This window comes from Podarcis liolepis, assembly GCF_965112155.1.
Source record: "Podarcis liolepis genome assembly, chromosome: 7".
NCBI lineage: Eukaryota > Metazoa > Chordata > Lepidosauria > Squamata > Lacertidae > Podarcis > Podarcis liolepis.
In genome coordinates this window covers 5,666,992-5,694,113 of record NC_139561.1, presented here as the reverse complement: position 1 = coordinate 5,694,113, position 27,122 = coordinate 5,666,992, and the positions used below count along the sequence as shown (strand labels likewise).

The following is a 27,122-nucleotide window of genomic DNA, read 5'->3' as shown; positions in this document are numbered from 1 at the left end:
ATTTAAAATGCAGCCTCATTTTAAAATAGCTGATAAATCAAGACCATAAGGGGAGGGAAACATAAGGGTCAGACCGAGTACAAACCAAAGGCCAGGCGGAACAGACTTTCTTCCTAGGGGAGCTGCTTCATCCCTTTGGCCATTTTGGTTGCCGTTTTTCAAACCCCTTCCCAGCTTGACAATATCCTTTTTCAGATGAGGGGACCAGAACTGCACAACTATCTCCCCTGGGTTTGATGAAATGGAGAGACACACATATACTGGGGACATCTCAGTTGAATTTATCCTGTGCGCAAGGCACCATTCTTGGCTTGCCCTCCCCCATCCTTTTTACCCACAACAACCCTATAGGTTAGGCCTGGCTAGACTGAAACTTAGCAACTGGCCCCAAGTCCCCCCCTGTGAACTTGATGGCTGAATACAGATTTGAAGCTCCGCATCACCAATGCTTCTTCAGCCCCGCAAGACCCCACTTCTGCATAGGGTTGCAGCCCTTGGCACATTTTGAAAATTTAAAATATTTAGTGTGTGCTTGCAATGGAGATTGCTGTCATATATTAAACTACTCTGCACACTCAGTTTGAAAAAGATGAACCATAAGTGGCTATTAGTAATGTTAACTGTTCTACTAAGCCTTATGTACAGGCAGCCAATGGAACCTACTGAAATGAATGGGGAAAACTTAGTGATTTCAGAATATTCTGGGTATTCTTAGAATTTTAAGATTCATTTCCTTTGGGTGCTACTCAAAGTTTCCTTGTACTAGTTTAATTTTCTGCGCTCGTCTCATGCTGTTTTTGAAAAGTGTACAGTATTGGATCTTAATTTCATAGTCTTTTACCTTGCTTTGCATTCCTTTGTTTTGATTGTCAGTGGAAGCTGCACAGAGAGCTTCTGCCACTGGATTTGCATAAAAAGTACTGTATGCATTTTGCAAATAATCAAAGAACCAGATAAACACAGTTTCCTCATTTGGGGGGGGGTGAGACCCCCCCGGAACTTACTCCAAATGTGGGATTGCAGATGTCTGCTCTGAAGTCAGTCCCATTTAATTCAGCGGGGTTTATTCCCAGGTACAACTGAACGCACTATTCAGACGCAGCCTCATGCTCAGAAGGGTTAGTATTGGCAAGAGAGTGGCTAGTGTCCTTCACCGTTCCTCTGCATACCTGTGATGTGTTGTTAAATGATTTGCTTCCTAAGATCTATTTCCCACGCGTCTTCTCGTCAGCGCCGCTGGTGTAGTGGTATCATGCAAGATTCCCATTCTTGCGACCCGGGTTCGATTCCCGGGCGGCGCAAAAGCATTTTGTGTAAAAAAACACAAAAACAAGCAACCACCACCACAATTAATCAAGGCAATATTATTATTTAGTATACCACTAGTTTGGCGCGGGGGGGGGGCGGGCGGAGTGGAATTTCTTTTTATTTGTACAGGAGACGTGAAGCCGGATTTGCGCGCGCGGGGCTGAGGGTTAAGCTTTCCTAAGATTTAAACCGTACCTAACACGCACGGGACTGGCTTAGAAATCTCGCGAGAGTAAGCAAGAGAAAGGAGAAGAAGCTGCAAAGAGGCCGGCGGAGGATTACGTCGGGCGCGAGAGAGCGGCCGCGGTTGGCGAGGAGGCGCCAGCGCGCGTGCGCGTTCGTCGGCGGCGCCGCGGTTGCCTTCTTGCGGCGCATGCGCCGACGGTCCTTTCCGTCGGCCGGCCCGGGCCCTCTCTTTGCCCACCAGCGCCATCTTGAGAGGCCAGCGGCGGATTTGTTGTCCGCCGCGCCGTCGTCGGGGCTCCCCGGAGGCCTCCCGCCCCGCACCCCCGCCGCACCCGCGCGCGGATTTGGCCTGCGGCGAGCCGGGCGCGGTTGTGACCAGGCCTGGCTGGAGGGCTGAGGAGGGAGAGGAACCGCCGCCGCCATGGAGGACGAAATGCCCAAGACGCTGTGAGTTGGGCCGGCAGGGAGGCTGTGAGGAGGCCTATTGTGAGGGGGAGGGGTCGAGCCACGTTGCGCCCCCTCCCTCCCTCCCGCCTTCCCCTCCCCCGCTGCCTCTCTCTCTCCTTTTGTGCGGGCAAATAAAACCCCTCGGCTCCCCATAAAAGCCGGGGCGGGGGGAGGCGAAGGGGGAAGCATTCGCCCCTCTTGAATTATTATTTTTTGGGGGGAGGGGGTGGCCTTGGCCTTTTCTCCTCTCAGGCAGCGGGGCGAGCTTCTGTGTTGAAAATCGCTAGTACCACAAATACTGTTAGATGGATCTTATGGGGCGAACGCAGTTGGACTCTGGTGCACAGTTCTGCTCGCCTCAACAACTCGAGAAAGGATGGAAAAGGGCAACCAAAATGATCAAGAGGGTGGGGCGACACCCCCCCCCCCCGCCCCCAAGAAAGGTTGCAGCGTTTGAGCCTTTTAAGCTTTGTGGCGGAAAGGAGAAGGAAAGAAGCGACAAGTTCGTGAAACCACGCGTGGCGTGGAGAAAGCGGACCGAGGGAAGTTCCCCCCCTCTCTCAACACGGAGAGCTCATGTGCAGCCAGTGAAGCCTAATGTTGGCACTACGGAACTCGTTCCCGCAGGAGGCACTGAGGGCCACCAACCTAAATGGCTTTAAAAGAGGGGGACAAATTCTGGGAGGTGATGGCAATAGATGGCTATTAACCAGCCCATGCTCTGCCTCCCCAGTTGGAGGCAGCAGTGCTTCCGAATACCCATTGCTGGAAACCACAGGAAGGGAGAGTTGCTCTTTTGCTTGAATCCTGCTTGTGGGTTTCCCAAAAGAGGCATCCGGTTAGCAACTGTGAGAACAAGCTTTGGCCTGATCCAGCAGGCTCTTTTATGTTAATGACTGTTAGTATAGATACAGTATTTTATTCTTCTGTTCTTGAAAGGATCTCAGGGCAGCAGATATGGTCCTCCCACCCCCACACAGCACACTCATTTTGTCCACAACAACCCTGTAAGGTTGGCTGGGCTCAGAGAGAGAGAGAGCCTGGGGTGCATGTAGTGTGACTGGCTGAAGATCGCTCAGTGAAGCTTGATGGAGTGTGTGGATTGGAACCTACATCTCCCGGTTCTAGGATAGAATCTAGTCTCCATTTCAGATTTGAAAAAACATTTCCTTGTGAAAAACAGAACAGCTGATAGCAGTACAACGAGTGTGTGCATAGCTAGAATCCTTGCACTGGTTATTATCTCTGTAGCACCGTATGCTCCATAGGCAGGATTATAAGTCTCTGGTCCCCAGGGAACTTAAAGAAGTGACTAGAATGTCTTAGAGGCCTGCCTGAGGGTTTGCAGATAAAGTTTTGTTGCATACTACTCCAATCTCGTGAGTGGTGTGAGATTCTAGGGGTTCCAGATGCTTATTCAGAGTTTGTGTTTCCTTTTGGAGTGAGGAACAGCAGAGACAATGGCATCTTTATGCTTTGTGGTTTATTTACGCAAATATACAACCTGAGCCTATGGTGGAGGGGTTCATAGCATTAACATCCCAAGAAAGTCCTGCTTCTCCCATAGCCACAGCTTACTGGTAGAAATTAGACGTGGCTCTCTCTCTCTGCCTTTCCAGTTTACAGCTTTTGCATCCAGTTTCTAAGCTCACATAACTCCACTCTCAACTCTGGCCTTTTGTCTTTCTAAGAAAGAGACAGTTGAGGGAGGTAGCCCCCCCCCCCAATTTCCCCTCTGGCACAGAGCCATTCCCTTTGTTCCCTTAAGGACCCATCTTTAGTGGGGCGTGCAACCTACACCCCCCCAAAAAAAACCCTCATAACCCCATGGCCATCTTCATTTCTGTGCTGAATACATTGGAGGAGGTTTTCCTTTTGATAGCCTGCTTGGTTTCTATAGTGGGCACAGAGGAGGAGCATCTGAAACCCTAGAAAGCAACTGCCAGTCAGTATTGGCCAGGTATCCTCAAACTTTTAAGACCCAGGACCCACTTTTATCTCAAACATGCCTTTGGGGACCAATTTCTTAATCTTTTCCAATATATTTGCAGGGTGGCAGTGCTACTGTTGTGACCCATCTTGAATTAGGCCATAAACCACTAGGGTCCTGACACACCAGTTGAAGACCTGTGGTGTAGACAGTACTGAGCTAAGTGAACCAGTGGTCTGACTATATAAGGTGCTAGCCTGTGTTCCTATGACAGGGCTCTCCATCTCTTCCTTGCTAGCCCACTCCTTATTTGCATGGAATTCCATTCACCTACTTGCACTTTTTGATCTCCTGTGGCTACTACACTAGTAAACAGACTATATTTTCTGATAGAGAGCCAGTGGATGAAGGGGATGGAAGGCAGGAGTAAACGGAGGAAGAATGTCAGGTTAAATTTGTTGCCCATAGTTAGGTTTGGGTACAGTAATTGATTTTTTACTTGCAGTTTAAAAACAAAATATGCAGCAGCATTCAAAAATGATACAGTGTTATCCACTTGTAGCTCTGAGTGGCATTGGCCTCATTTCACTGCATAAGTAGAGCAGACCCTCATCTTTCATCTCTCCCTCTCTCTAGCAGTATTCAACCACCAATGGAAGGTGTTTCTGTAGTCCAAAATGTAGCTGATCAATTATTAACTGCGGCTTCCCCAATGGAATGGCAGGGAAGTGTCCCCTACTGCTTGTTTATTAATTTAATGATCTTTTCTGGGTGCTCCCACCTTTTGAGGGTGGGGCAGGTCATGGCCACCATTATTGGTACACTGTCCCCGGAGTGTCAGGACCTTTTATATTTTTATTTGGTGTTATGAAATACCATATGAATTTTGCTAATTCTGTTAACCAACTATTTTATTACGCTGTCGGCAATAATTACTGAAGGGACATATTTTTATTTTCTAAATAACATGAATAATCCCTAGAGACTAACTCTGTAAAGGAGATCTGTATTACCTTCATGTTGCGGATAAGGGTTGTGGCTGAACTACTAGTGGCTTGTTTATTGTATTTTAACCTCTGTACTATATCAGCACTCTTCTCCACCATCACCATTTTCTGTTTTGCAGCACTATTGCCTTCCTCAGCCCTTTGGACCATTTGCTTGTTTGCTTGCACAGTATCTGGACCGCTTAATATATTAAAAATATATTTAAGCATTGTACAGAAAACTGAAGTGACAACTTTATAATATTACAAAAATAGTTACATATAAAAATGTCTCATTAATACAAAGTTACCAATATATATCAATATCATTTCATTTTCCTTCTGACACCCTCCCTAACAGCCTCTTGAGTTCTCACCCAGGGTCCAAAACAAACTCTTAGTTCACCCACAAAAATCTCACAACCAGAAGAGTTCTTGGAAACAGTGGACATTGCCCTAGTCTCTCACTCTAGAAGACTTTCTTTTTATAGGCAGGCCCAAGGTGGATGGTACTTCCTCAGGCTACCAACATGGGGAAAAGAAAGTTCACCCTCTTTGAATTGTGGTTTTACATACCAGGACATAATCATTTGTTCTTTAGCAGATCTTAAAATTGGGTAGATACAACTTCAGATGAACAAAACATGGCATATTAAACCATGTAATGATTTATTTAAAAAAATAAAGCCGAAATGGAGAAGCCACGTGTGAATACCCTATGATTGTAGAACCACCTTTAGCAGCAATAACTTTAAGTAATTGTTTTCTGTATGACTTCATCAGTCTCTCATCATTGTGGAGGAATTTTGGCCCACTCTTCTTTATAACGTTGCTTCAGATCATTGAGGTTTGCTGGCATTTGTCAATGCACAGCTCTCTTAAGGTCCCGCCACAGCATTTCAATTGGGTTGAGGTTTGGACTTTTGACTGGGCCATTTCAACACCTTGATTATTTTCTTTTTCAGCCATTCTATTGTAGAGTTGCTGGTGTGCTTGGGATCATTGTCCTGTTGCATGACTCAGTTTCGGCCAAGCTTCAGCTGGAGGAGAATGGGATGCAGATGGCGCTGTAGGTTAAAACACAGAGCCTAGGGCTAGCCGATCAGAAGGTCGGTGGTTCGAATCCGCACCACGGGGTGAGCTCCCATTGCTCTGTCCCAGCTTCGGCCAACCTAGCAGTTCGAAAGCATACCAGTGCAAGTAGATAAATAGGTACCGCTGTGGCGGGAAGGTAAATGGCATTTCTATGCGCTCTGGCTTCCATCGGATTGTCCCATTGCACCAGAAGTGGTTTAGTCATGATGGCTGCATGACCTGGAAAGCTGTCTGTGGACAAACAGTGGCTCCCTTGGCCTGCATAGTGAGATGAGTGCTGCGCCCCATAGTCGTCTTTGACTGGACTTAACTGTTCAGTGGTCCTTTACCTTACTATTTTTACACATTTTATGCACTTTTCTCTTTTTTACCTTTGGGGGGGGTGTATTGAAAATAGGTTCATAACAATGTCTTTCTTATGACTAGCACGTTGTGAGGAAATGCAGGAACCATTGCATTGGACATTTTTGTCTTTTATTCTTTCCAGTGGCGCTCCTTTCTGCTGCACTCTGTAGCAACAAAAGTTAAATGCCTAGGTCAAACGAAGGCCTGGTAGTTACTAGAGAGACTAAAGCAGTTTATTTTCATGAGGTGAAAATGAAATGCCTATGTTAGTAGGTATAAATAATTAAATTTTAGGATTGATCATATTGATTCTCTATATTAAAAAGCCTCATTTAACTTAATTGGTGATTTGGTTAAGAGAGTAATTGTATGACTGACATACATAATATCCGGATTATTTAATATTAACCTAATCATTCTAAAAAGCAAGACACCTGTTTTGAACGGGGGGGGGGGGAATAAACTGCTTTTATTTTTCTTAAACATTCAACACTGAAAAGAAGTTTAGGTTATATGACAAGTATTGGCCTTCAAATAGTTGATTAATTGTGAATCCCACTTCAGGGAAAGTAGAAATTAAGGCATTTGAGAGAAGAGTATGTACCGGTAAGTTCAAGAGTGTTGTGATCAGGATGCCAAGTGGAGGCTACAGAGTCTAGCTCATGAGCCAGTCCAGACTATGAGCCTGATGTTGGAGATCAGGGGAGCACTGAGGCTGGCAGGTAGGAGCCAACTGATCCAGCTCCCACAGCACCAGCTTCCATAGAGGACTTTCACAGGAATCTCCCCCTGGGCCTGAGGACCTAAGCTACTCACATAGTACCTCACCATTCCAGTGATGCAGTAGGTGGGAGACAGGAGCACAGGGGAATTGCCAGAGGGTTGGCCCTTCAGGAGACACTGGGTTGCCAGGAGGTGAGGCAGGTTTGAAAGCAGTGGCTCAAAGTTCCCCAGAAGGTTTGCAGCTCTTTTTGGAGCAAAATGTTCACTTGGAGCTCTCCATGGTGCTGGGACTTGCCTTGCTGCTCTATTAGTGCCAGTAGGAGGCAGGTTTGAAAGCCTATTTGTGGCATTGGATATTGTTCTGTGGGTTGGGTTCCAGCTGCAGAAGAAAGAGTTAACCATCCTATCCACACTGCAATCCTATCCACACTTGAATCCTAACCATCCTATCCACACTTGAAAGCAACCTTCTGTTGGTACCATTGGAAGGTTGTTTTCAAGCCTAATTGCAATGCAGGTGGATAATCTTTGTGTAACTGGTAAGAAAAGGGTTAACTCTCCCTAGCCAAAATCCCCATAAAAATTATATCCCCTTGGACAGTTGTTTGGGGATTAAGACTGTGTGCTGGTGCGTTTACTTGGAGTGTGTGCATGTGAGAGGGTGCAATGGCCTGCTCATTATTGTTTTGGTCTCACCCACCATCAGCTTGCAGGCCCAGGGAGGGTTGACCAAGATAGAATGCAACTCTTGGTCCAACAAAGGTTTTCCACCCTTGATTCTTAAAACATTTTAATGCAGTTTTTCAATTCAAAATTATCAAAATGGTGAACAAAATAATATACACCAGCTTAAGTGTGTATCAGATAATAAAGCAGTGTAGGCTAATAATTCAACTCGCAAAGGCAGAATGAAAAAGAGAAAGCTTTAACTTGCCCTTTGATAAAGAAGTAAAAATGGAAATCATACCAAGTTCCTGAGGATGTTTCGGCTCTGACCTCCTTAAACTACCGGTAACCCCCACATATGGTGGAATGTTTTAGCAGAGCCTCACTGGTAGTTCTTAATTCAGGTTAGGCACATAACAGACAAGGTGGCCTCTGAGATAATCAGAACTCATACTATCTTGGTCATTAAAGCTTAAAATCAATACTGTGATTTTGGTTCTGTAGCCACTGCTACTGTTTTAAAATAGGCTTTAGATATGAAAATTGTATTGATCCCATTAACCATTAAGACAGTGCATTTTGTACCACTTGAAAATTCTGAACCATCTTCAAAGGCAAGTTATGTGTTGAATACATTTACAGTAGTACCTCGGGTTACATACGCTTCAGGTTACAGACTCCAATAACCCAGAAATGGTACATCGGGTTAAGAACTTTGCTTCAGGATGAGAACAGAAATCGTGCGACAGCGGCACAGCAGCAGCAGCGGCAGGAGGAGGCCCCATTAGCTAAAGTGGTGCTTCAGGTTAAGAACGGATCTCCAGAACGAATTACAGTGGTGCCCCGCAAGACGAATGCCTCGCAAGACATAAAACCCGCTAGACGAAAGAGTTTTCCGTTTTGGAGGTGCTTCGCAAAACGAATTTCCTATGGGCTTGCTTTTCAAGACGAAAATGTCTTGCGAGTTCCTGCGGGGGTTTTTTCCTTTTCCCCAAGCCGCTAAGACGCTTATCAGCTGATCCTAAGCCGCTTAACAGCTGATCCACTAAACCACTTAACAGCTAAGCCGCTTATCAGCTGATCTGCTAAGCCGCTAATAGCGCTAAGCCGCTAATGGGCTTGCTTCGCAAGACGAAAAAACCGCAAGACGAAGAGACTCGCGGAACGGATTCTTTTCGTCTTGCGAGGCACCACTAAGTACGTAACCAGGCAAGGATTGATTTATGTGCATTTGATTGACCCGCGATTGCACATGTGTGCCTGGGGTCAAACCCAGAAGTGACCCTAAAATGTCACTAAAAGGGCAGCATGGAGGAGGGGCAGAACGTAACCCCCATGCAAAACAAGGATTGCCTGATGTCTAGAGGCAACCTAAGCATAAACAGTGGTGGATGGATCTGGCCCACCCACCCCAGGTCACTTATGACATGTTGATGGGGTTGACAACTGTCAGTCATCTGACATCACATGGTTCATACTTCAAAGGAAGAATCAAGTGCACATTATTAAGTGCGCTGTCTATTTTTCTCTTCTTCCTTGGTAAGCCTGAATTGAATTTATGCCTGCTGAAAATGGGGTTGCATTTGGTGCTGAATTTTAAATTTGGCCAGTTGATGCTGATAGTGGTCAGGTAAACCTGGAGTCTTAGGAAGGATTTTGTGGAGGGATATAAATGGAGAAAGGGATACAAATACCTTACTTAGTTTTCTTATAAATGCACTGTACTACTGCTCTGCAAACTTTTTTATAGCATTTGTAATTTGTGCAACAAATATCTTGAGTAATACTGTATTGTGGTTTCACCTGTTCTCAGCCTTTAGGTTTAGTAACAGTGAAAAAATCCTCCCTTGTTCTGCACACATTTTCAAGCCTGCTTCTCCCTCTTTTGTTAACTTCTGAGCATCCTGTTCTTGTGATTGAGTGCTTATTTTTGTTTTAGCTTTGGAAGGTACAGTTACTTTTCTTTTATTAAGGAAGTCTGACTATGATGGTTAGTTTACTTACTACATTTCTGCCAAGGAATCCAAAGTGGTTTAAAATACAAAAACAAATAAAATTCAGTGTGACAGAGTCCTTCAGGCTATGTGTTGCTCACACAGGTCTTTCTTAGGTAGCTCCAGGGAAGATGGGTGAGGGCTGCCCCAACAATTCTCCTTGATAGTTCTGTCAGGAGCTAGTGGTGTGGCCTAGACTTCCTCACTTCTCCCTTCCTTCAGGGCAAACAGGTCTTCATTGTTTGAGACTCAGACCTCCATGGATCTAAAATTTGGATAATTTTTGCAGGTATGTGGGGAATTTGTCAAGAGATGTTACCGAAGCCCTAATTCTCCAGCTCTTCAGCCAGATTGGACCATGCAAAAATTGCAAAATGATCATGGATGTAAGTTAATGCAGTGGTTATGTTATGCACAAAAAATATCTTTTAATACAAAAATTGTGGTTTTGAGGATTCTAAGAAGGTTTAGATTTCTTCCCCCAGGAGTTTCACAGGTTGTTGCCCTCCCTTTAGAAATTTCAGTAAAACAAATTAAACTGAAGGGTAACTAACAAGTAAAAGAACTAAGAAAAAAGTAGTAAGCTAAAAGTAGTTTTCAAATTACTAAAAATAATCAGTGTATAATTTACAAGGTCTAAAGTTTCAGTCCACTTTTTTAACACTTTAGGCATAAAATCTTACTTATTGCTATGGAACTCTCTTTTCCTGCTAATCCTAAACACAAAATAATAGTAATAGTACCTAGGATTGTGGACTTAAATGATGCTGCTTGCTTGGGAGATATCATAAAACAAAATCAACACAGACATTGAGATGGCTCAGCAATGGTTTCTGATAGCTTTCCTTTCTGTGTTACACAGACAGCTGGAAATGATCCATACTGTTTTGTGGAGTTCTATGAGCATCGACATGCAGCTGCAGCTTTAGCGGCTATGAATGGACGGAAGATAATGGGTAAGGTAAGCTCTCAGGTCTAAAGGGTGAGTTGGAGCAGAAGTGTGGCTTTAGGTTGTGGATGAAACCGCTTTTGTAAAAAGAAGAAGATCTAAAGGTAAACTTTTATCCTGTTGTATATAGTAGAACTTTAAATTTTTTAAAAACACCATATAGATAAATACAAGTACAGTGAAAAGTTATCATGAAATTCTTTGCATTTTGCAAGTAAAATAGCTTGGCAAAGTAATAAGGGTTATTTAATACCTAATATCACTCAACTTCATTAGGGTGGGAGCATATTTTGCATTAAATATGGCAAAATAATATAAAACAGAAATCACATTTGTCAAACACACTACATTTTGAGGGTTTGTGGGTTATGTAAACATAACTTCCTTGAATATAATTTTAGCAAATATTATTTGTAGGAGGTCAAAGTGAACTGGGCAACAACCCCCAGCAGCCAGAAGAAAGATACCAGCAGTAAGTTCCTTACAATTCTTAGTAATTACTCTTTATTTGCACAAAAGTGTTTTAAATGTTAAGCAATAAGCATCATACAAATATTTGCCCTATTGTTTTGATCATTATCCTAAGATATTATTTAATGTGTTTGTGTTAATAAACTTAAGAACAAATCTAATCTTTGTCATCAGGTAGTACCGTTGTCAACACACTGCGTTCACAAGGTAATTGTATCTTCTTAAACATAAAATGAAATCTCTCAGGGGTATTCACTAACCGCCTGAAGCTATTTGGGGGGGTTGTTCTGTTGTCACAAGATTTCTCCCTCCTCTCTCAATGGATCAGGATGTGGACTGTTGCTGACTCTTAAGCCCTTTGACCCCATTAAGCTGCTATTGCTGTAAGAATTCTTTCCCTCTCTGTGAGGGTGAGATAACCAGCTTCCTTCAAGGCTGCTGGTTGTGCTGGGCCATAAGCCCCCTTTGTGGTATATCAAAATTGCTATTCCAATTGGATCATTTTCCCTTCTGCTCCTATGCAACCCAGTGTGTTGCTTCTCTACTTGTCTGGCCTTAGAACTTTAAAACTTTGGGGAAGGATTAAAGTAGACTTTCCAAGGTGGAGATGTAAAGTGTCATGTATGCATTGAAATCAGTTAGAGGTGATGATAATTAAAATGGGCTTTATGTGAGTATGAAGAAAGTCCTTAGATATGAGATCTTTGTATCAACCAGTTCTTATGTAAATGGCTCTAACAAACTGTGAAGGGATTACTGTTTCCGTTCTGTTGCCTTCAGTCTTAGTTCACTTGCTCATGGATTTCACATACTTTGAATTCACATGGATTCACATGGTGTAAAGGCTGGGCAACCAAAACTGTTGGCTTTTCAGAAAACTGTCAAATACTTTAACATCAAACTGTTGCAATGCAAGGTATCTTTTTGACTGTTCTTCACCAAATATGACTAAGATTGAGCTGCTTGTAATTTATATTGTCCATACTGGTTTGTGTTAATCCTACTCTGTTCTGCTCACAGAACCAGTAGATATATTTAGCTCATTATTATTAAACTTGTGTATAATTAAGGCTAAACTCTAGCATTATTAAATAAGGCTGTAATATAACTTTTTGGCTTTGGACTAAATGGACTTAGCTCTCATGGAAGTATATCTTCTGTTATGAATAACTACAGATATAATTTAATGAAAAATTCTAGTTATATGTAATTTTCTATAATTGTGTACTATCATGTCTGTTCATGGTTATATATTAAACCATAATGTATTTTGTTATCTGTTAGGTAAAAAGATTCTAGTTCTCATGTAGTTTCCAGATGTATGGAAATTGATACAAGATTATTATTTTTTAAAAAAGCAAACCTATCCTGTATTTCCATGAGTTCTCTGCAAACTTGTACATTTCTTTTTCTTTTTCTTGGTAAGACCACTTCCATGTCTTTGTTGGAGACCTCAGCCCAGAAATTACAACTGAAGATATTAAAGCAGCTTTTGCACCATTTGGAAGAATATCGTAAGTAATGCCTTATGAAAGATAATGGGGGCAAGAACTTGATGCTAAAGCTAAGGAAAATGTGCTGATTAAGAGTGTCAGTATATTTAAGGATGCCTATATTCTCTAAAGAGTTGTATCTTTTTGTAGTTATTCAGAGCTATCAAACAGTTCATCTTGCTTTATTTGAATGTGAATTTCTAGACTTTGGATTTATATTTCTGTATTTTAGACTTGCAACTTAATTTTAAAAACAGTATTGATTCATTTCATTATCCAATTACTAGATAATCTAGAAGGGGTTTTCTAAGGGAAAGCTGATTTCTGGGTGACTTACACCAATGAAAAGGCATTGCATAGTCTTATAAAAGCAGCTTTAATAAATATCAGATTTCATAGAAGTTATGGCCTATAAGATTTTGGCTTTTTGTGAAATGGGTGCTCTATTAAATAAAATAAACTAGAAATCTGCCTCCAGTATAGTTTCTCGGTTTCAGTCATTGTCTTAGTTTGGAAGGCATGTGAAAGTGTGTGTAACATACCAGGGAACCAGCTGTATTGTTTCCGTGGAGAAACATTCTTTTAGTTTTAGGACTTGGAAGTTTGATAGCAATGACCAATTAGGCTGAGTTGCAAGGTAATATTTGTATTATAAGTACTTCATTGGTAGCATTTCCTGATAGATCTGATGTAAATCCTCATCAGTGATTGAATTATAATTGCAGCAACTTGAGAACAAGATTTCTGTATGGAGATCAGTGTAGCATGTTATGAATTACTTGTTTTAGTATGCAATGGAAGCAAGATGTAGTGCAGGGATACATAATGTGTCCTCCAGATTTTGTTGGACTACAACTGTCCTATTGGCTGCTGGGGCTGGTGGAAGTTGGAGTCCCAATATCTGGAGGGCACCATATTGGCAACCCCTGACGTAGTGTATCTCTTGGACGTTTGTTCTTATCTGTCACTAATTCTTCCGAGTGTTGCTTACTGCTGTGAAGTATATCAACCAACTCTCAGAACTGGTTGGAAGGTAATCTCAAAACTGATAACACAATGAGATTGTAGCCTCATATGTATCAGTTTCCAGAGGGGTAATATTATAAGTCTCTTGAAACAAAAGCAATTTAGAGCCTTGTGGCATCTTAGAAGACTAATGAATGTATTATGGCACAAGTGTGTTTGCACTCAAACCAACTTTGTGAGATGCATTATTGTACATATGAGTCACATTCTATATGGCTGCTCAAAAAGGTTCCTTATCCTAGCAAAAAAGCGGGGTGGGAGGGGGGTGTAAGGGTAACTTACCCTTCCAAAGCCTGTTGTTAGTACCTGTGTACATGATTTGTCCTTACAACCAAGAGCTAGGGAGTGTTACCAAGCCTGGGCCAAATGGAGGGGGAATGGAGTTTCTTTGCTTAAAGTTCCTCCTCCCTTGAGGTTCCCTGGTTATACCTGTGTTTGAGGTGTTGGGACATGGAGGCAAGAGCCTGAATGTATTCCTGGATTCCCTAAGGTTTGACTTAGCCTAACAGCTGCCGTGGTCACCTGGTCTGTTTCAATGTAATCAACAGCTAGAAGGGCTTGCAACTACTGCTGCAAGACTGGTAGGCCTTGGGGGTTTCCACACACAGCAGGAGCTTCAGGTTGCTGACATGTTTTGAGGAGAAGCATTGCTTCAGGGGAAGATCAGAAAAGCTGGACAATCATATAAAGAAATGTTGGTTAGTGGATATTCTTGCTAGCTTTCTTTGAAGAAGAGTTTTTGCTCAAAACATGTCTCAAACACTAAGGATCAGAATCAAGAAGGGTAAGTAAAGAAGTCCTAATCATGCTTACAAACACTAAAATCTTTAAAGGGCGCTTGAGCATAGTAATTTGGAGTACTGTAGATGCAAGGCAATTGACGATAGCAGCCTTGTTCAAGGAAATAATACAGTTGATATACAAACCGTAAAAGTTATCAGTTTCACAGACCCTTTTATGAAACTCAACATGTGGCTCTCAGTACTAAAAGGTGGCCTACTCATATACAGTAGCCATCTTATTTAAGGCTACATTAAGCAGTTATACTTGCTGCCTCCTAGTAGGGGCTTCAGACCATAGGAGTGAAAAGGTGGGGGCAGCTGGGTCTAGAATCTGGATCTAGAATCCCTGCTCCCAAGAAATGCAACTTCATCTGCAGAAAGGCCACATGAGGCCAGCCCACTTCTGTGTAGCATCTTCTCAGAATGTACTTCCATATTTGAGTAAGACCTGAAATTCTCTGGGTTATAGCTGTCTGTTGATACACAAAGTGGCACAAAGTATTTGCAGAAGTCTTACCAGTAAAGGCCTGGGACAGCAAAGGCTGTGATAGCAAAGCAAGTGCTAAATATTTTAGTCCCATGAATTTTAGTTTGGCTTAAGCATCTGTGTGACTTTGAAATCAGAGTGCTTCTGGTATGCTTAATTTGATAAAATTAAAATCCACTTTGCTTGCATTAACAAGATTCCTTCTTAAAGTTAAGAGTTCTGCTAGTATTTTGATGTCATTCTACACTACATTTCTGTTGGAATAAGTCCGCAAAACACTAAGATCTTCTGGTTGGCTTCCTGCTTAGTCATGCAGCTGCATTGACTGGTTGCTGTTGATCTAAGCCTAATTTGTACAGTGGAACTAATGTGTGCTGATATACTAGGAGCAGGGAAGGCAGAGTTAATACTGGGTTGAAAAAAATGCCACACAGACTCTTCCCCCCTCCCCAAACCCTCCAAAAATAAGTTGGCCATGAGTGAGCCAAGTTTACTGGCTTGAATTAGGCACTAAGCCTAATCAGGGAGAATGGTTTTGTGTTGGCACACTGTCTCTCATGAGCACTTTCTTACCACTGAAGCAGCTGCTGGGAAAGGAAGAACTGGGACTTGACGTATTTTTATGGATTCACAGTGGTTTGTCACTTAGATCATTACCTTAAGCCTGTGAACTGTATCCTATCAAGTTAATCTATAGAAAACAAACTTGACACAGATCAAAGTGAAAAACCCCTCATTTTAAAAGTTTTCCAATAGTAAGTGTTCAAAGTTGTTTTTTGAATAGCTGGTTTATAATTCTAAATGTTACAAATGGTCACGCTGTTTAAAAGACAAAATATAGGCAAAAGTTTCTTTTCATTTTTAAAGCTGAGAGAAAATAATTTCTTTAGCGCAAATAAATGCCCCTCTGTTTGTAATCTTAATAGTCATGTTTCCTTTATAAAAATGTTCATGTGCAGTTACTCCAGGTCTTTGTAACTATTAACTTTAATGCAAAACCCCCATAGTGATTGCTGGCACATACATGTGTTTAAGTTCTTGAGTCATTTTCAAGAATGACAGTTGAGGGGTAAGTATAGAGCCACGGGTAGCGCTTTAGATTTTTCTGGACTACAACTCCCATCATCCCTGACCATTGGCCATGCTGATTGGGGCTGACGGGAGTTGGTTATCCTTGGTAGAGGATTCTCCCCCCCCCCCCTTTAAGATGTGCAGAGAGAACCATCCATGTAATGATTAAAGTGGCTGTTCTCAGGCAATTTGTAACATAGCCTTAACTTAGACTAATGAACTCTTTAAAGCATATGTGCATTGTTAAAATTAGGTTATTTTCCATTGAGTGACATTTCTAAATTTTATTTGGGACTTTCAGTGATCTCAGCATTATTTAGCTCCCTTCGTTAAATCACGTTTCTTCATACAGGATGCAATAGTAGCGTGTGTTGAAATTCCCTTGATGACCGTCTGGCATCATACAGCCTCTCGCATTATTGCTGTATAGTGACACTAGTTACACTGCATGACTTTCTTACTATGTTTGTGTGTGTTTGTGTGTAATAAATGCCTGATTCTTGTGGGTTGGGGAGGGCAAAGTAGGCCTGTGTGTTTGAAAATGTTATTGACCATTTAGTCATGTATACAAATTGCCTGAGAAGCATATAGCTAATAGAAACAGAGTTTTCACCAGTGGGGTTTAGCTATTGTAGCTGGGTCTTTTGTCTTTTTTCACTCAATCTCAAATAATAGGGCTCTGGTTATTTTGCAGAATGTCTCTGAAGAATGGACAGCATTGCCATGGCTAACTGCAAGCTACAGTTCACAGTGGACAAACGTTGTAGTTTTTCTATTTACTTTTATAAATTTTTTACTTTATATACTTTGTAGTTTTCAATCAGTCCTGTATGATTGTTAATTACGAATGCAGTCTTTAAAAGATTATTTAATAGTGTATAGTAAAAAAGAAAAAACATGTTAGTGTTTATTTTCTTCCATAATGCAACCATTTCTGAAAATGTCAATTTCTCAAAATTTACAGCTGCCCAAGTCCAAAAAGGGGGTAACGAATTGACCTGAGAAAATTAAAGAATTCAGTTAACAGGCGACGTATGCCTTTTAATTCCTATTTTTTCATTTTTTCTATTTTCTATTTCTAATAAGTAGGTAGAATGTGTTGGCCAATAGTAAGTTTATAAATTGCATGGTTAAAGAGAGCCGTTCGCTAATATGCTAGTTAGCTACATGCCCTCAGTTATTCCTTTGAATAGCTGCTTTGACCATGCGTAGTATTTTTAACAGTATGTAAGAGCATTTTGAACTGTGAACCAACGACTGTAAAATACTTGTTTTAAAGAGCTATTGATTTTGCATGTTTACACAATTAAGTTTAATTTTTTGCTATTGTGATAAAACATTAGTAAAAGGGAGAATTGCTTTGACTATGTATTGCTGGTGCATTTAAGAAGTTCATTTTATTAAAGGAGCTGCGTGTGAGACATTTTCACTTGGATTCTGTTCTCTTTATGTTTAACTGGCCTTCTCTTTGCTTTTTAGGGATGCACGGGTTGTTAAGGACATGGCAACAGGAAAATCTAAAGGATATGGCTTTGTTTCTTTCTTCAATAAATGGGTGAGTGCATGTTGATTCTTAAGAACCCTTCTTCCAGAAATGAACATTGCCAGACTCTAATGGAGTTCTTAGAGTTCTGAACTAATTTGGCAAGTTAACTCAGAATAAGATACAGATCCTGTGCTCAGGCTTGCAATCTAAAATATAAGAATCACAAGGAAAGGAAAGAGGACTGGATGGGAAAAGAAAGAGGATGGAGTTGGGTTTGATGATGCCAGATGGGGGTTACTGGGCATCTGAATCCTGTTAGGGGCTAGTTGATCTATTCTTCCTTGGAGGGAGATTGTACCAGAGTCTTACCCTTGTTTCTGCAATCACTGATAAATTCTAATAATCTGCAAGTATTAAATAGTTATGTGCTGGTGTAACAATCAGCATACTCAGGGCAGCTTAAGATCATCCTATGAAATGGCTGAATAAGAATCTCTTTAGATGATTTCTGCTAACTGCTCTTGGATTGCATAGGTTTTTTATTTACATTAAAGTAAATATAAGAGCATCTTGAAGATACTTTTATTTTGTGAGCAAGATTTTTGTAAAGGGAAAACATCTGAGACTACATTTCCCACTGTCAGGACTTTTTTTTGGTACTGTATGTAGTTCCATTAAATGGTGCATCTTTAATACATATGACACTTTAAAATCTTGCTTTTATCTTAAGAGAGCTAATTGAAAATATTCTGCCAATAATACTGAATGAAGCTTAATGAATGGAAGTGCACATTAACTTGAAATGCTAAAATAGTTGCTATTGATACCTTTCAGTCATATCACCTTGTGGTGGTAAAAATCTACAAAAGTGGTTATCAGCTCTCTATGTCTTAAATGGTTTGCAGCAGCATAACTTTCTCAAGAGCAGTGAGTTTCTGAGTTAGATCACTTGTTTCTCCATCTAGGAGCCAGTGCATGTGCCTCTGTCCTTTTGATCTCTCTCTGGGAGGAGGTTACAGTCAGAAAACCTCAGCCTTTGTTCTCCATTTGTGGAACACATGCCCTAACGTACTGTGCTTAAAGTGTACTAAAACTGTAGTAACAGTTCACTTTTCCTTACAGCTAAGATTGGTCGAGGGGAGGCAGAATTGCCACATGTTAAAACAATTGTTTGACCCATTCATATACAAAGCATGGTTGGGGGTACTCTTTACACAAATGTGGGGAAGCAGGAAAGTAAAATCTTCCCCCACCTTACATTCTGCTGCTTATAAGCAGTTTCTCCCCAAGCCTTGCTTTGATACCAGCCGCCCAGAGAGAAAACTGCTGGAAGTGTAGTAAGGTAAGGCAGAGGAACTGAGAGTGGGGAGCTTTGCTTCCACACCCCCATGCTCCTTTTTATGTGGAGAGTAGACCAACTTAACCCCATTATATATGAGATCAGACTAAATCGGAGTAGCATATACGCAGTTGCCCCGCATGTGTAATTTGGCCCTAAATGGCCATGCATGGAGCTGCAGGTTCTTGGAGCACAATAGGAAAATTCACACAATAAGTACTATTTGGGTTTGGAGTCTAACTGTAGTCTTTCAGAATTTGATAGCTGATTACCTGTGAATGATAGAGCTTCATATCTTTATACCTGCAAGTTGGTATTTTTTATATTAAAATGGCACTGACTTAGGTTACTTTATTACAATGGATCCACACTGAATAAAACTTTCTGGTTGTTGGAGGCACCTTGTGTCTCTATTTTCATTTGCCATTTAGCATTCATTTGCATAATGAAGTACTTGGAGCATCTGGAGAAAATTTATGGACAAAAGGGCTATTCACAGAACAGCCTTTTGTAAGCTGCCTTTGTATTTGGAGGGGTTTTTTTGTATTATTTTTTTTGCAAATTTAAAGAGACCACACATAATTGTTGATCTGATGCTTTTGCAGCCTTTGTGTAGTAAAGTGATTCACTAATTGAAACAAATATTTTTCTATAAATTAGCATTGTTAGTAGTTTTCTTTCTTACAGAGCTGCTTTCTGAAAGTGTTTTGCTTTCTCTGTAGGATGCAGAAAACGCGATTCAGCAGATGGGGGGACAGTGGCTTGGTGGAAGACAAATCAGGACAAACTGGGCAACACGTAAACCTCCAGCTCCAAAGAGTACATATGAGTGTGAGTATCTTAGCTTCCAAAACACACATGGGGATATTTCCTCTCCAGCCTAGAATAAGCTTTTAGAACTGACAGTCTAGGGCTAGCCAATATATTTAATTGATGTGCTGCCTCCCATTAGGTGGTGAGTTTGATGCTCTGAATAGAATTTTGTTTCGGTGGAACACCTTACAAGCAGGTTTCGATTGTAAATTGTTCAGGGGCAGGAGCCCTGGCCACATAGAATTGTAAGCCTTTGGGGCAGAATGTGGCTGTAAATTGAAACAGTAATTATATATTGCAAAACATAAGCCATGGTAGTTGCGGGGAATGGACAGCCAATTCTTTCTACAAATGTTTGGGTTTTTTTATTTGTGGGCAAATTAGAGACTTGTGTAAACTTTTTTCCCCCAAACAGCAAACGCCAAACAACTATCCTATGATGATGTTGTGAATCAGTCCAGTCCAAGCAACTGCACAGTGTACTGTGGAGGTGTTACTTCAGGGCTAACAGGTATGGCACTTCATGAGTTTTTAGTAGCCTTCGGAACTTGTCCCTAACTCCATATCCTGACATCCTTATTTCTGTCTTCTGATTTGCAGAACAGCTGATGCGCCAGACATTTTCTCCATTTGGGCAAATAATGGAAATTCGGGTCTTCCCAGATAAAGGATACTCCTTTGTACGGTACGATGCTGTTTGTCTTTCCTGTGTGTGTTTTTTAGCAAGCCCATGCCACAGTGTACAGTTTAAAGTATTGCAATCCCTTTTTGAAACTGTGACTTAAAGTGTACTCCTTCCACTGTCCTGTCCTTCATGTTGATTATTTCTAAGAAACAGGAACCTGCAATCATTCACATAAAACTTTCATTTGCATGTCTTGGGGCTGTTGGGTGTTTTGCACCTGATTTTGACATCACAGCTGCTACTCAGGTGTTCTTTTCTCAGTATTCTGACTCCTAATACAGCGGCTTAATGGAGGGGCGGCTGGTGGTGGCCACCTTCATTCTCTTTCTGGAAGGCATTGTCTTGCACAAAGACAAAAGCCTTGCTCCTGCTATGCCATGATTGCTGAGCAGCCCAATGTATCAGGCCTGCAATTTTCCCTGGAGCCCTCACAAGTTTCTTGACTTATTTACCTGTTGAATTTATATCCTGCCCTTCCTCCCCAAAGATGTGCCCCCCATGGCCTTGTGCATATGTCATACATTGTGAAGGATCTACATACGATGGGCTTGCAATATTGGATAGATTATCCCTTGAAATGAATTGTTGGATGGGTTTTTGGTGAGAGGGATTTGTATTACTTGGTTGTTTGATGGGATTTTGTATTATTGATTAATTTTCTCAAATGGTTACAGGTTCAATTCTCATGAAAGCGCTGCACATGCAATTGTTTCAGTCAATGGCACAACTATAGAAGGACATGTTGTGAAATGTTACTGGGGCAAAGAAACACCAGATATGATAAATCCAATCCAACAGGTGAGCGTCTGCCAAAAAAGGGGTTTTTTTTCCCCTCCCCCCAAAAATAATTCTGTTCTGGTAGATTTCTTCATTCTAAATAGTTAGACCACAAATCCCTTTACTGGTTGTTCATTTCATTTATGTGCATCATTTCCCACATGTTGCTTAACATGGGATCCAACTGTAAAACATACACAAATGATAGGGGCTGGAGGTGTAAAAGGTCATTAGATAATGTGTTGATCATTCTTCAGTTATTGTGCTCTCTTTGCTGTGGAACTCTTGGAATAAAAGTATAAATTTAAGAGGATTTAAGGAAAATAATCTTAGGGTTAACCACAGACCTAGCAACACATCCTAAGGTGTGTGTACTGTTGCTATAGCACTGACACAAACTTGTTTTTTTTTTTGGAAAATGGGGAGTGGAGGTGGCATGCTGTATAGAAATAAGTGGGAGAGTGCCGAATCTTGGTGCCTCAGTTACCTAATTTAGCTTTTGTGGTCCAAGCCCCTGCTTGTGCTGCAGAGATACCCAAGCACAAGCTAGAGTTATAAATGTATTTTTGTGGGCAGCAGAAGTTATGATGGCATAATAAGAGCTTGCTAGATCAGGTCTGTGGCCCATCCAGTCCAGCAACCTCTTCTCAAAGTGGCCACCCAGATGCATATGGGAAACCAGGAAACAGGATTTGAGCACAGGAGCCCTTTCCCCTCCTGTGGTTTCCAGCAACTGGTATTCAGAACTGTAGGAAGCAAAGCATAGCCATCAGGGCTAGTGGCCATCGATAGGCACCTACTCAATGAATTTGTCTAATCCTCTTTTAAAGCTGTTCAAATTGATGGCCATCACTACCTCCTGCAGGAGCGAGTTCCACAGTTTAACTGCGCTGCCTGAAAATTTAGCTGTTTAGCTTTCTTACAATTGTTTTCCCATAAGAGGGCCAGAAATTAATGGTAGAGAACATATTTTGCATCTGTAAGATCCCCGATGTATTTTCTGTTACCTCTGACACTGGCTCTGCCTGAGGCCAATGTCAGAGCAGATGTGCCACTGATGTACCACTGGTCTGACTGACTCCTACAGTTGAGTTTCATATCGAACAAATAACAAATTCTTCAGCTCCCCAACATGGTATGATTTAATTATTTAATGTTGTGAAATACAGTCCATACGAGTCTTTGGAATGAGCTTTGTTGTACGAACTAAAACACTTCTGTGTTTGTGATAACATGAGCTTTAGGATGCCAAAGGCATGTGGCAGTGTAACTGAAAACCATCCACCTTCGTGTGTCTTCCCTGTACCAATGTACTAACTTCGTTTAATTTGAACTTTTTCAGCAGAATCAAGTGGGATACCCACCGCCGTATGGGCAGTGGGGTCAGTGGTATGGAAATGCGCAGCAGATTGGCCAGTACATGCCTAATGGCTGGCAGGTCCCTGCGTATGGAATGTATGGACAAGCATGGAATCAGGGATTCAAGTAAGTGTTTGCTGTTTTGTACAGGCTCTGTGCCAAGGGATCTTTTTCAGAACGAATATAACTGCACAGTCATGAAACAAGGCTTTAATTCTGAAACTTCTCATCTGGACCATATTATGTTGAATTCTGAAACAGGCCATTGGGCTTGCAGTTTTGTGTCCTTTCTAAGCAAAATATAAACCCTTTTGATCCACATTGATGTGTGTAGAATGATAGAAGTCAGCAGTCACTCAAACTAATCTATCTTCATATATCTTGGAAATTATTTTGTACATTGTTTATTTGGTGCAGAAAGCAGGAATGAATGTCTGAAGGCATCCTGTGTGGTTTAATTTTGTGGGCCTGAACTAGTGGTGGTGGATGAAGTGATAAAATATTTGGTTTGACATTCACTGTTGTCTTGATTCCAGTTCATTATGTCTGTGTAAATTTTCTAAGCTTTATTTCATTTCCTTTTTCATTCAGTCAGACACAGTCTTCTGCAGCATGGATGGGTGCAAATTATGGTGTGCCGCCCCCGCCCCCACCGCCGCCGCCCCCACCCCAGGGGCAAAATGGAAGCGTTCTAACTAGTCAAACTGGATATCGAATGGCAGGTTTTGAAACACAGTGAGAGGAACAGAGAAAGACTCTGGAATAGAACAACTGGTGGCTTTGAGGCTATATATGGAGCATTGTAAAACCCTTTGTTTACTTAAAAAAAACCTATCCAATCAAGTCAGTGCAAAAGTCAGAAAACAGTATTTATTTTTAATCATGAAACTATGTTGTCCACATTTTTTTTTAAACACACACACACAGGAAATACTAGATGCTGGATATCTGCCAACTTTTGCCTTCTTTTCCTCTTTTGAGATGTGTTTCTTAAGATCCTTGTTTGAAACACAACTAATGCAGGGATTTCTGCCACTTTTAGATTGGGGCAGAATATTGCACAATATCAAACTTTTTTCCACTGAAGTAGTGTGCAGTTCTAGTTGCATTCCTAGTATGACTGAAAATGTATATGAAAAGTTGTACAAAAACAAAACACGCCAAAACTGTGTGAGTTCTGAAGGTTTATTGTGATCTTCAGCTTGTGCACAATTCTGTTCTAAAGAGAGCCTATTGTATAAAGTGTCCCATCTCCTCACTTTTGTTATACTGGGGTTTCAAATATAACTTATTGGTTTACATTATTTTGTATCTAGACATTTTTCAAAAAGTGATTTTTGCCTTACTGTCAGCTGTTAAATTATTAAATGGGGGTGGCGGTGGGAAGTGGTGGTTGGCAGCAGTAGTTGTTCAGAGCTCTCCAACGGATCCAACTCTTCCTGTTGTTAGACGTGAGAAGGTGCCTGGGAAATCCCTGTTGGGTTTGTGCAAAGATCTTCACCGATGAACTTCAACCCAGTTTCAGATATTATTAAAAATGTGACACATTCTAATGAACCAGCTTTTCTAAATCTCTCAGTTTTTACATTTACATGTATCCTATACCATGTAAACTATTTTAGCAAATTAATATTTTTCACAAAAGTTGGTCAGCTTTTGTATGTCTCCTTCTTTGAAAGGGTAAAAGGCAGAGAGGTCTATGTGACTTAACGAGTATGATTCTAAAGTTTGGCTTTTTGCATGTGAATATCAAATACATTATTAGATTTTGAATACACCAGTCATGCTCTCATTTTTCAAATATGTAGAGAATACATTGGTCTTAGCAACTTCTTACTCAAGTGGAGTAAATTTGACTTGATTTAGCATGTACAGGTAGAGCTCTGATTACTTGTAGCATTGTGCGGATCAGGCCAGGAGTATGAGGAATGCTCCGGTTAAGCCTGAAGGACCAGCTGGATTAAGCATTTTTAATTGTTCAGAGGCCAAAAAAAACCTTGCTATCCTACCTCCTTGACTTAGCCTTCAGAGAGTGCAAAAAAGAAAGCTACCCCTAGGTGTAATATTTATTTATCCCAGTTAATGTCTGGGCCCATGGAGGTGTATGCTTTTTATTCTGCATTGGTTGTAGTGGAGCAATGTATCAAGGGATTATTGAGTTTATGATATATGGAGTGTCCTATGACAAATGTGCTTTATGGAAATAAGTGACCCTATGATAGAGTGTTGGCTTTGGAGATGTTAAAATCCTATTTGTCTTGATTTCAACCCCTCACCTTTGGGGAGTGTTCCATGATTTGCTGGGTGTGAATGGTGTTCTAAAATTTGAAAGTTTGCTACGAATATAATTTGCAGTGGGAGGGGGTAGAGGAAAAGACAAAAGAAAACTTATGGTGACTCTTCAGAAACTCTTGTCCCTGACTCTGTTTAACAACTGGACTTCTGTAAAGGAAGCAGAACCAGATGGCTTGAGTTCAGTGAAACCTGGCTGTAAAAAAAAAAACAATAAAAAACCAGTTTTTACCCTGAAAGCAGGGTCTGGCCCCCCATATGTTTAAAAAGGTGAAGTATACTGAAAAGACAGCTTTAACTCATAGACCACTCTTATTTCTGCCTCCTTGCTGCCTTTTAAACTTGCATAAACATATCTTTAAAATTATTTTTACCACCTCTGCCTGTACAATTCTTTCAAAAGAGGACAGGAATAGGTTTGAGGTGAGTTTGGTGCCGCACTGGAATTTCTATGTGTGTATTTTCAGCAATAGAACTGCCCAGGTTTAGTTGTCTTAAATAAAATTCCTGTCACTAGAACTGTCTGAGATACTGTTACCTAGTTTAAAAAACACACAAACAAGGCTTTTAGTATTATGTCAGTGCTGGTTGCTTTTCCCCTACTCTCCATTTGGGAACCCAGGAAAGACATGAATTTCAGGTTGTTTTTGTTAAGCATAATTAAAGGCTTAAAATTCTAAAGTTCCTCAGACTTAGAAATGCTTTGAGAAAAATGAATGGATGAGGCCCTTCCAGTTATACAATTGTTACTGCTAAACTACTTCTGACTAGGATTTTTCATACTTTTCTGGAGGTCACTTCTGCTACATAAGCCACATTAAAAACTAGTTGCTTACCAAGTGTCAGCCTCTTCTGCTGTAACTTCTCCAGTGGTCCTACAAAAAAATGTGGGTGAAGCATTTGAGCCTATTTCTTTCTCTCACTATTGCCCTTTTCCTTCTTGTTTTTAGTTTAAGCAGCCTTTCAGTTTTAAAAGGGAGTCTTCTTAAAATACGGTAAATGTAAACGAGAGTAATGCCCCATACAGATAACAAAGGAGGATAAAGCTGCCTGGGGTATTGTTTTTGGATTATTTTGTTTTTAAAAGTAGCAGCCCATTTTTGTCTCTGTATGAACATTGAAAGCTTCGTTTGAACTAATGTATTTTGATACTTGTGTTTAGAAGTTCAAGAACTTCACTCCAGAAGCCGTGACTTTTGAAAGCCATTAAGATGTTAATAAAAGATGTGAGCTTGCGTATTTCATCCTTAACCTTTTGTTTACTTTACTGTTCAGATATTCTAGCACAGGTTTGGGAGAAAAGTGGAACTGGAAAAGGTCTCTTGAGTTGCCAAGTCTAAATTACCTGCCAGCCTTTTTCTCTTGGGTGATGTGACTCTGAAGGCGGCCTTAGCAAGAGCAACCAGTGTCTTGGGTAGCCATCCTAATCAATTGAAAGGCTCTTGAGACCTTATTTCACCACCTCTCTTATGTGTGTTAAGAAATAAAGAGTGGGCGTTTGGCACTTGCCTGCAATTCTTCCTTGAGCATCTCTCACCAGGCATACAGGTGAATGTCCAAACCCATAACTCCTTTGGTTTTTGATTGCAGCATCTTTACTTCACACTGGACTGGTTGTGTTTTTCCAACCCTGGGTGAACTCTTCAGTGACACATTGCTTTGTTTGCTGACCATCCTGTGCAAATGTAATAAGGTCATATTTTTCAGAGAGGTGACTGACTCATCATCAACCACTTCATAGAAAATGGGGAGTTGTGGCATATTATGAAATAGAAGCAGCTCCAACCAACCAAAGGCTCATATACTCTGGAGCCTTTCCTAAGGGGTATTTCTGGTGTGCAGCCTCCTGGAAACTTCAGAACCTAGACCCAAAGAAGGCTACATCCTGAATAGAAGCCTTCACTGCCTCCAGCAACCCATGCAGCTATTGCTCATTTCCTCTCAATAAATTTCACTCTTGAAGCTTTGCAGTTGCCGCCAAGCTTCACTTTATGGGGAGTGGTATTACCACTTTTTTTTTTTTTTTTACGACAAAGGTCCATATAGTTCAAGCTCTGGTTTTCCCAGTAGTGATGTATGGAAGTGAGAGCTGGACCATAAAGAAGGCTGATCGCCGAAGAATGGATGCTTTTGAATTGTGGTGCTGGAGGAGACTCTTGAGAGTCCCATGGTCTGCAAGAAGATCAAACCTATCCATTCTGAAGGAAATTGGCCCTGAGTGGTCACTAGAAGGACAGATCCTGAAGCTGAGGCTCCAAGACTTTGGCCACCTCATGAGAAGACTCCCTGGAAAAGACCCTGATGTTTGGGAAGGATTGAGAGCACAAGGAGAAGGGGACGACAGAGGACGAGATGGCGGGACAGTGTTCTCGAAGCTACCAGCATGAGTTTGACCAAACTGCGGGAGGCAGT

General features: G+C 41.2%; 1 protein-coding gene across 9 annotated transcripts; it reads left to right on the top strand.

Moving 5' to 3' along the window:
• Window positions 1–1,555: 1,555 nt before the first annotated feature.
• Window positions 1,556–25,961, top strand: TIA1 (TIA1 cytotoxic granule associated RNA binding protein). 9 transcript variants are annotated; one of them, XR_014528662.1, is made up of 14 exons: window positions 1,594–1,941; window positions 9,970–10,066; window positions 10,543–10,641; window positions 11,047–11,101; window positions 11,275–11,307; window positions 12,527–12,614; window positions 16,924–16,991; window positions 17,439–17,514; window positions 19,507–19,615; window positions 20,013–20,108; window positions 20,198–20,282; window positions 20,957–21,080; window positions 22,402–22,544; window positions 23,010–25,961. XR_014528662.1 is itself a non-coding variant. In XM_083514342.1 (13 exons), the coding sequence occupies exons 1-13, from the start codon at window positions 1,916–1,918 to the stop codon at window positions 23,155–23,157; spliced, it is 1,176 nt and encodes a 391-aa protein (XP_083370468.1). In that variant the 5' UTR covers window positions 1,596–1,915; the 3' UTR covers window positions 23,158–25,961. The 9 variants fall into 9 exon arrangements, 6 of the variants coding, with proteins under 6 accessions (XP_083370469.1, XP_083370470.1, XP_083370468.1 ...); XR_014528663.1 differs by having other exon boundaries at window positions 1,596–1,941; window positions 22,405–22,544; XR_014528664.1 differs by having other exon boundaries at window positions 1,596–1,941; window positions 16,654–16,991.
• Window positions 25,962–27,122: the final 1,161 nt, after the last annotated feature.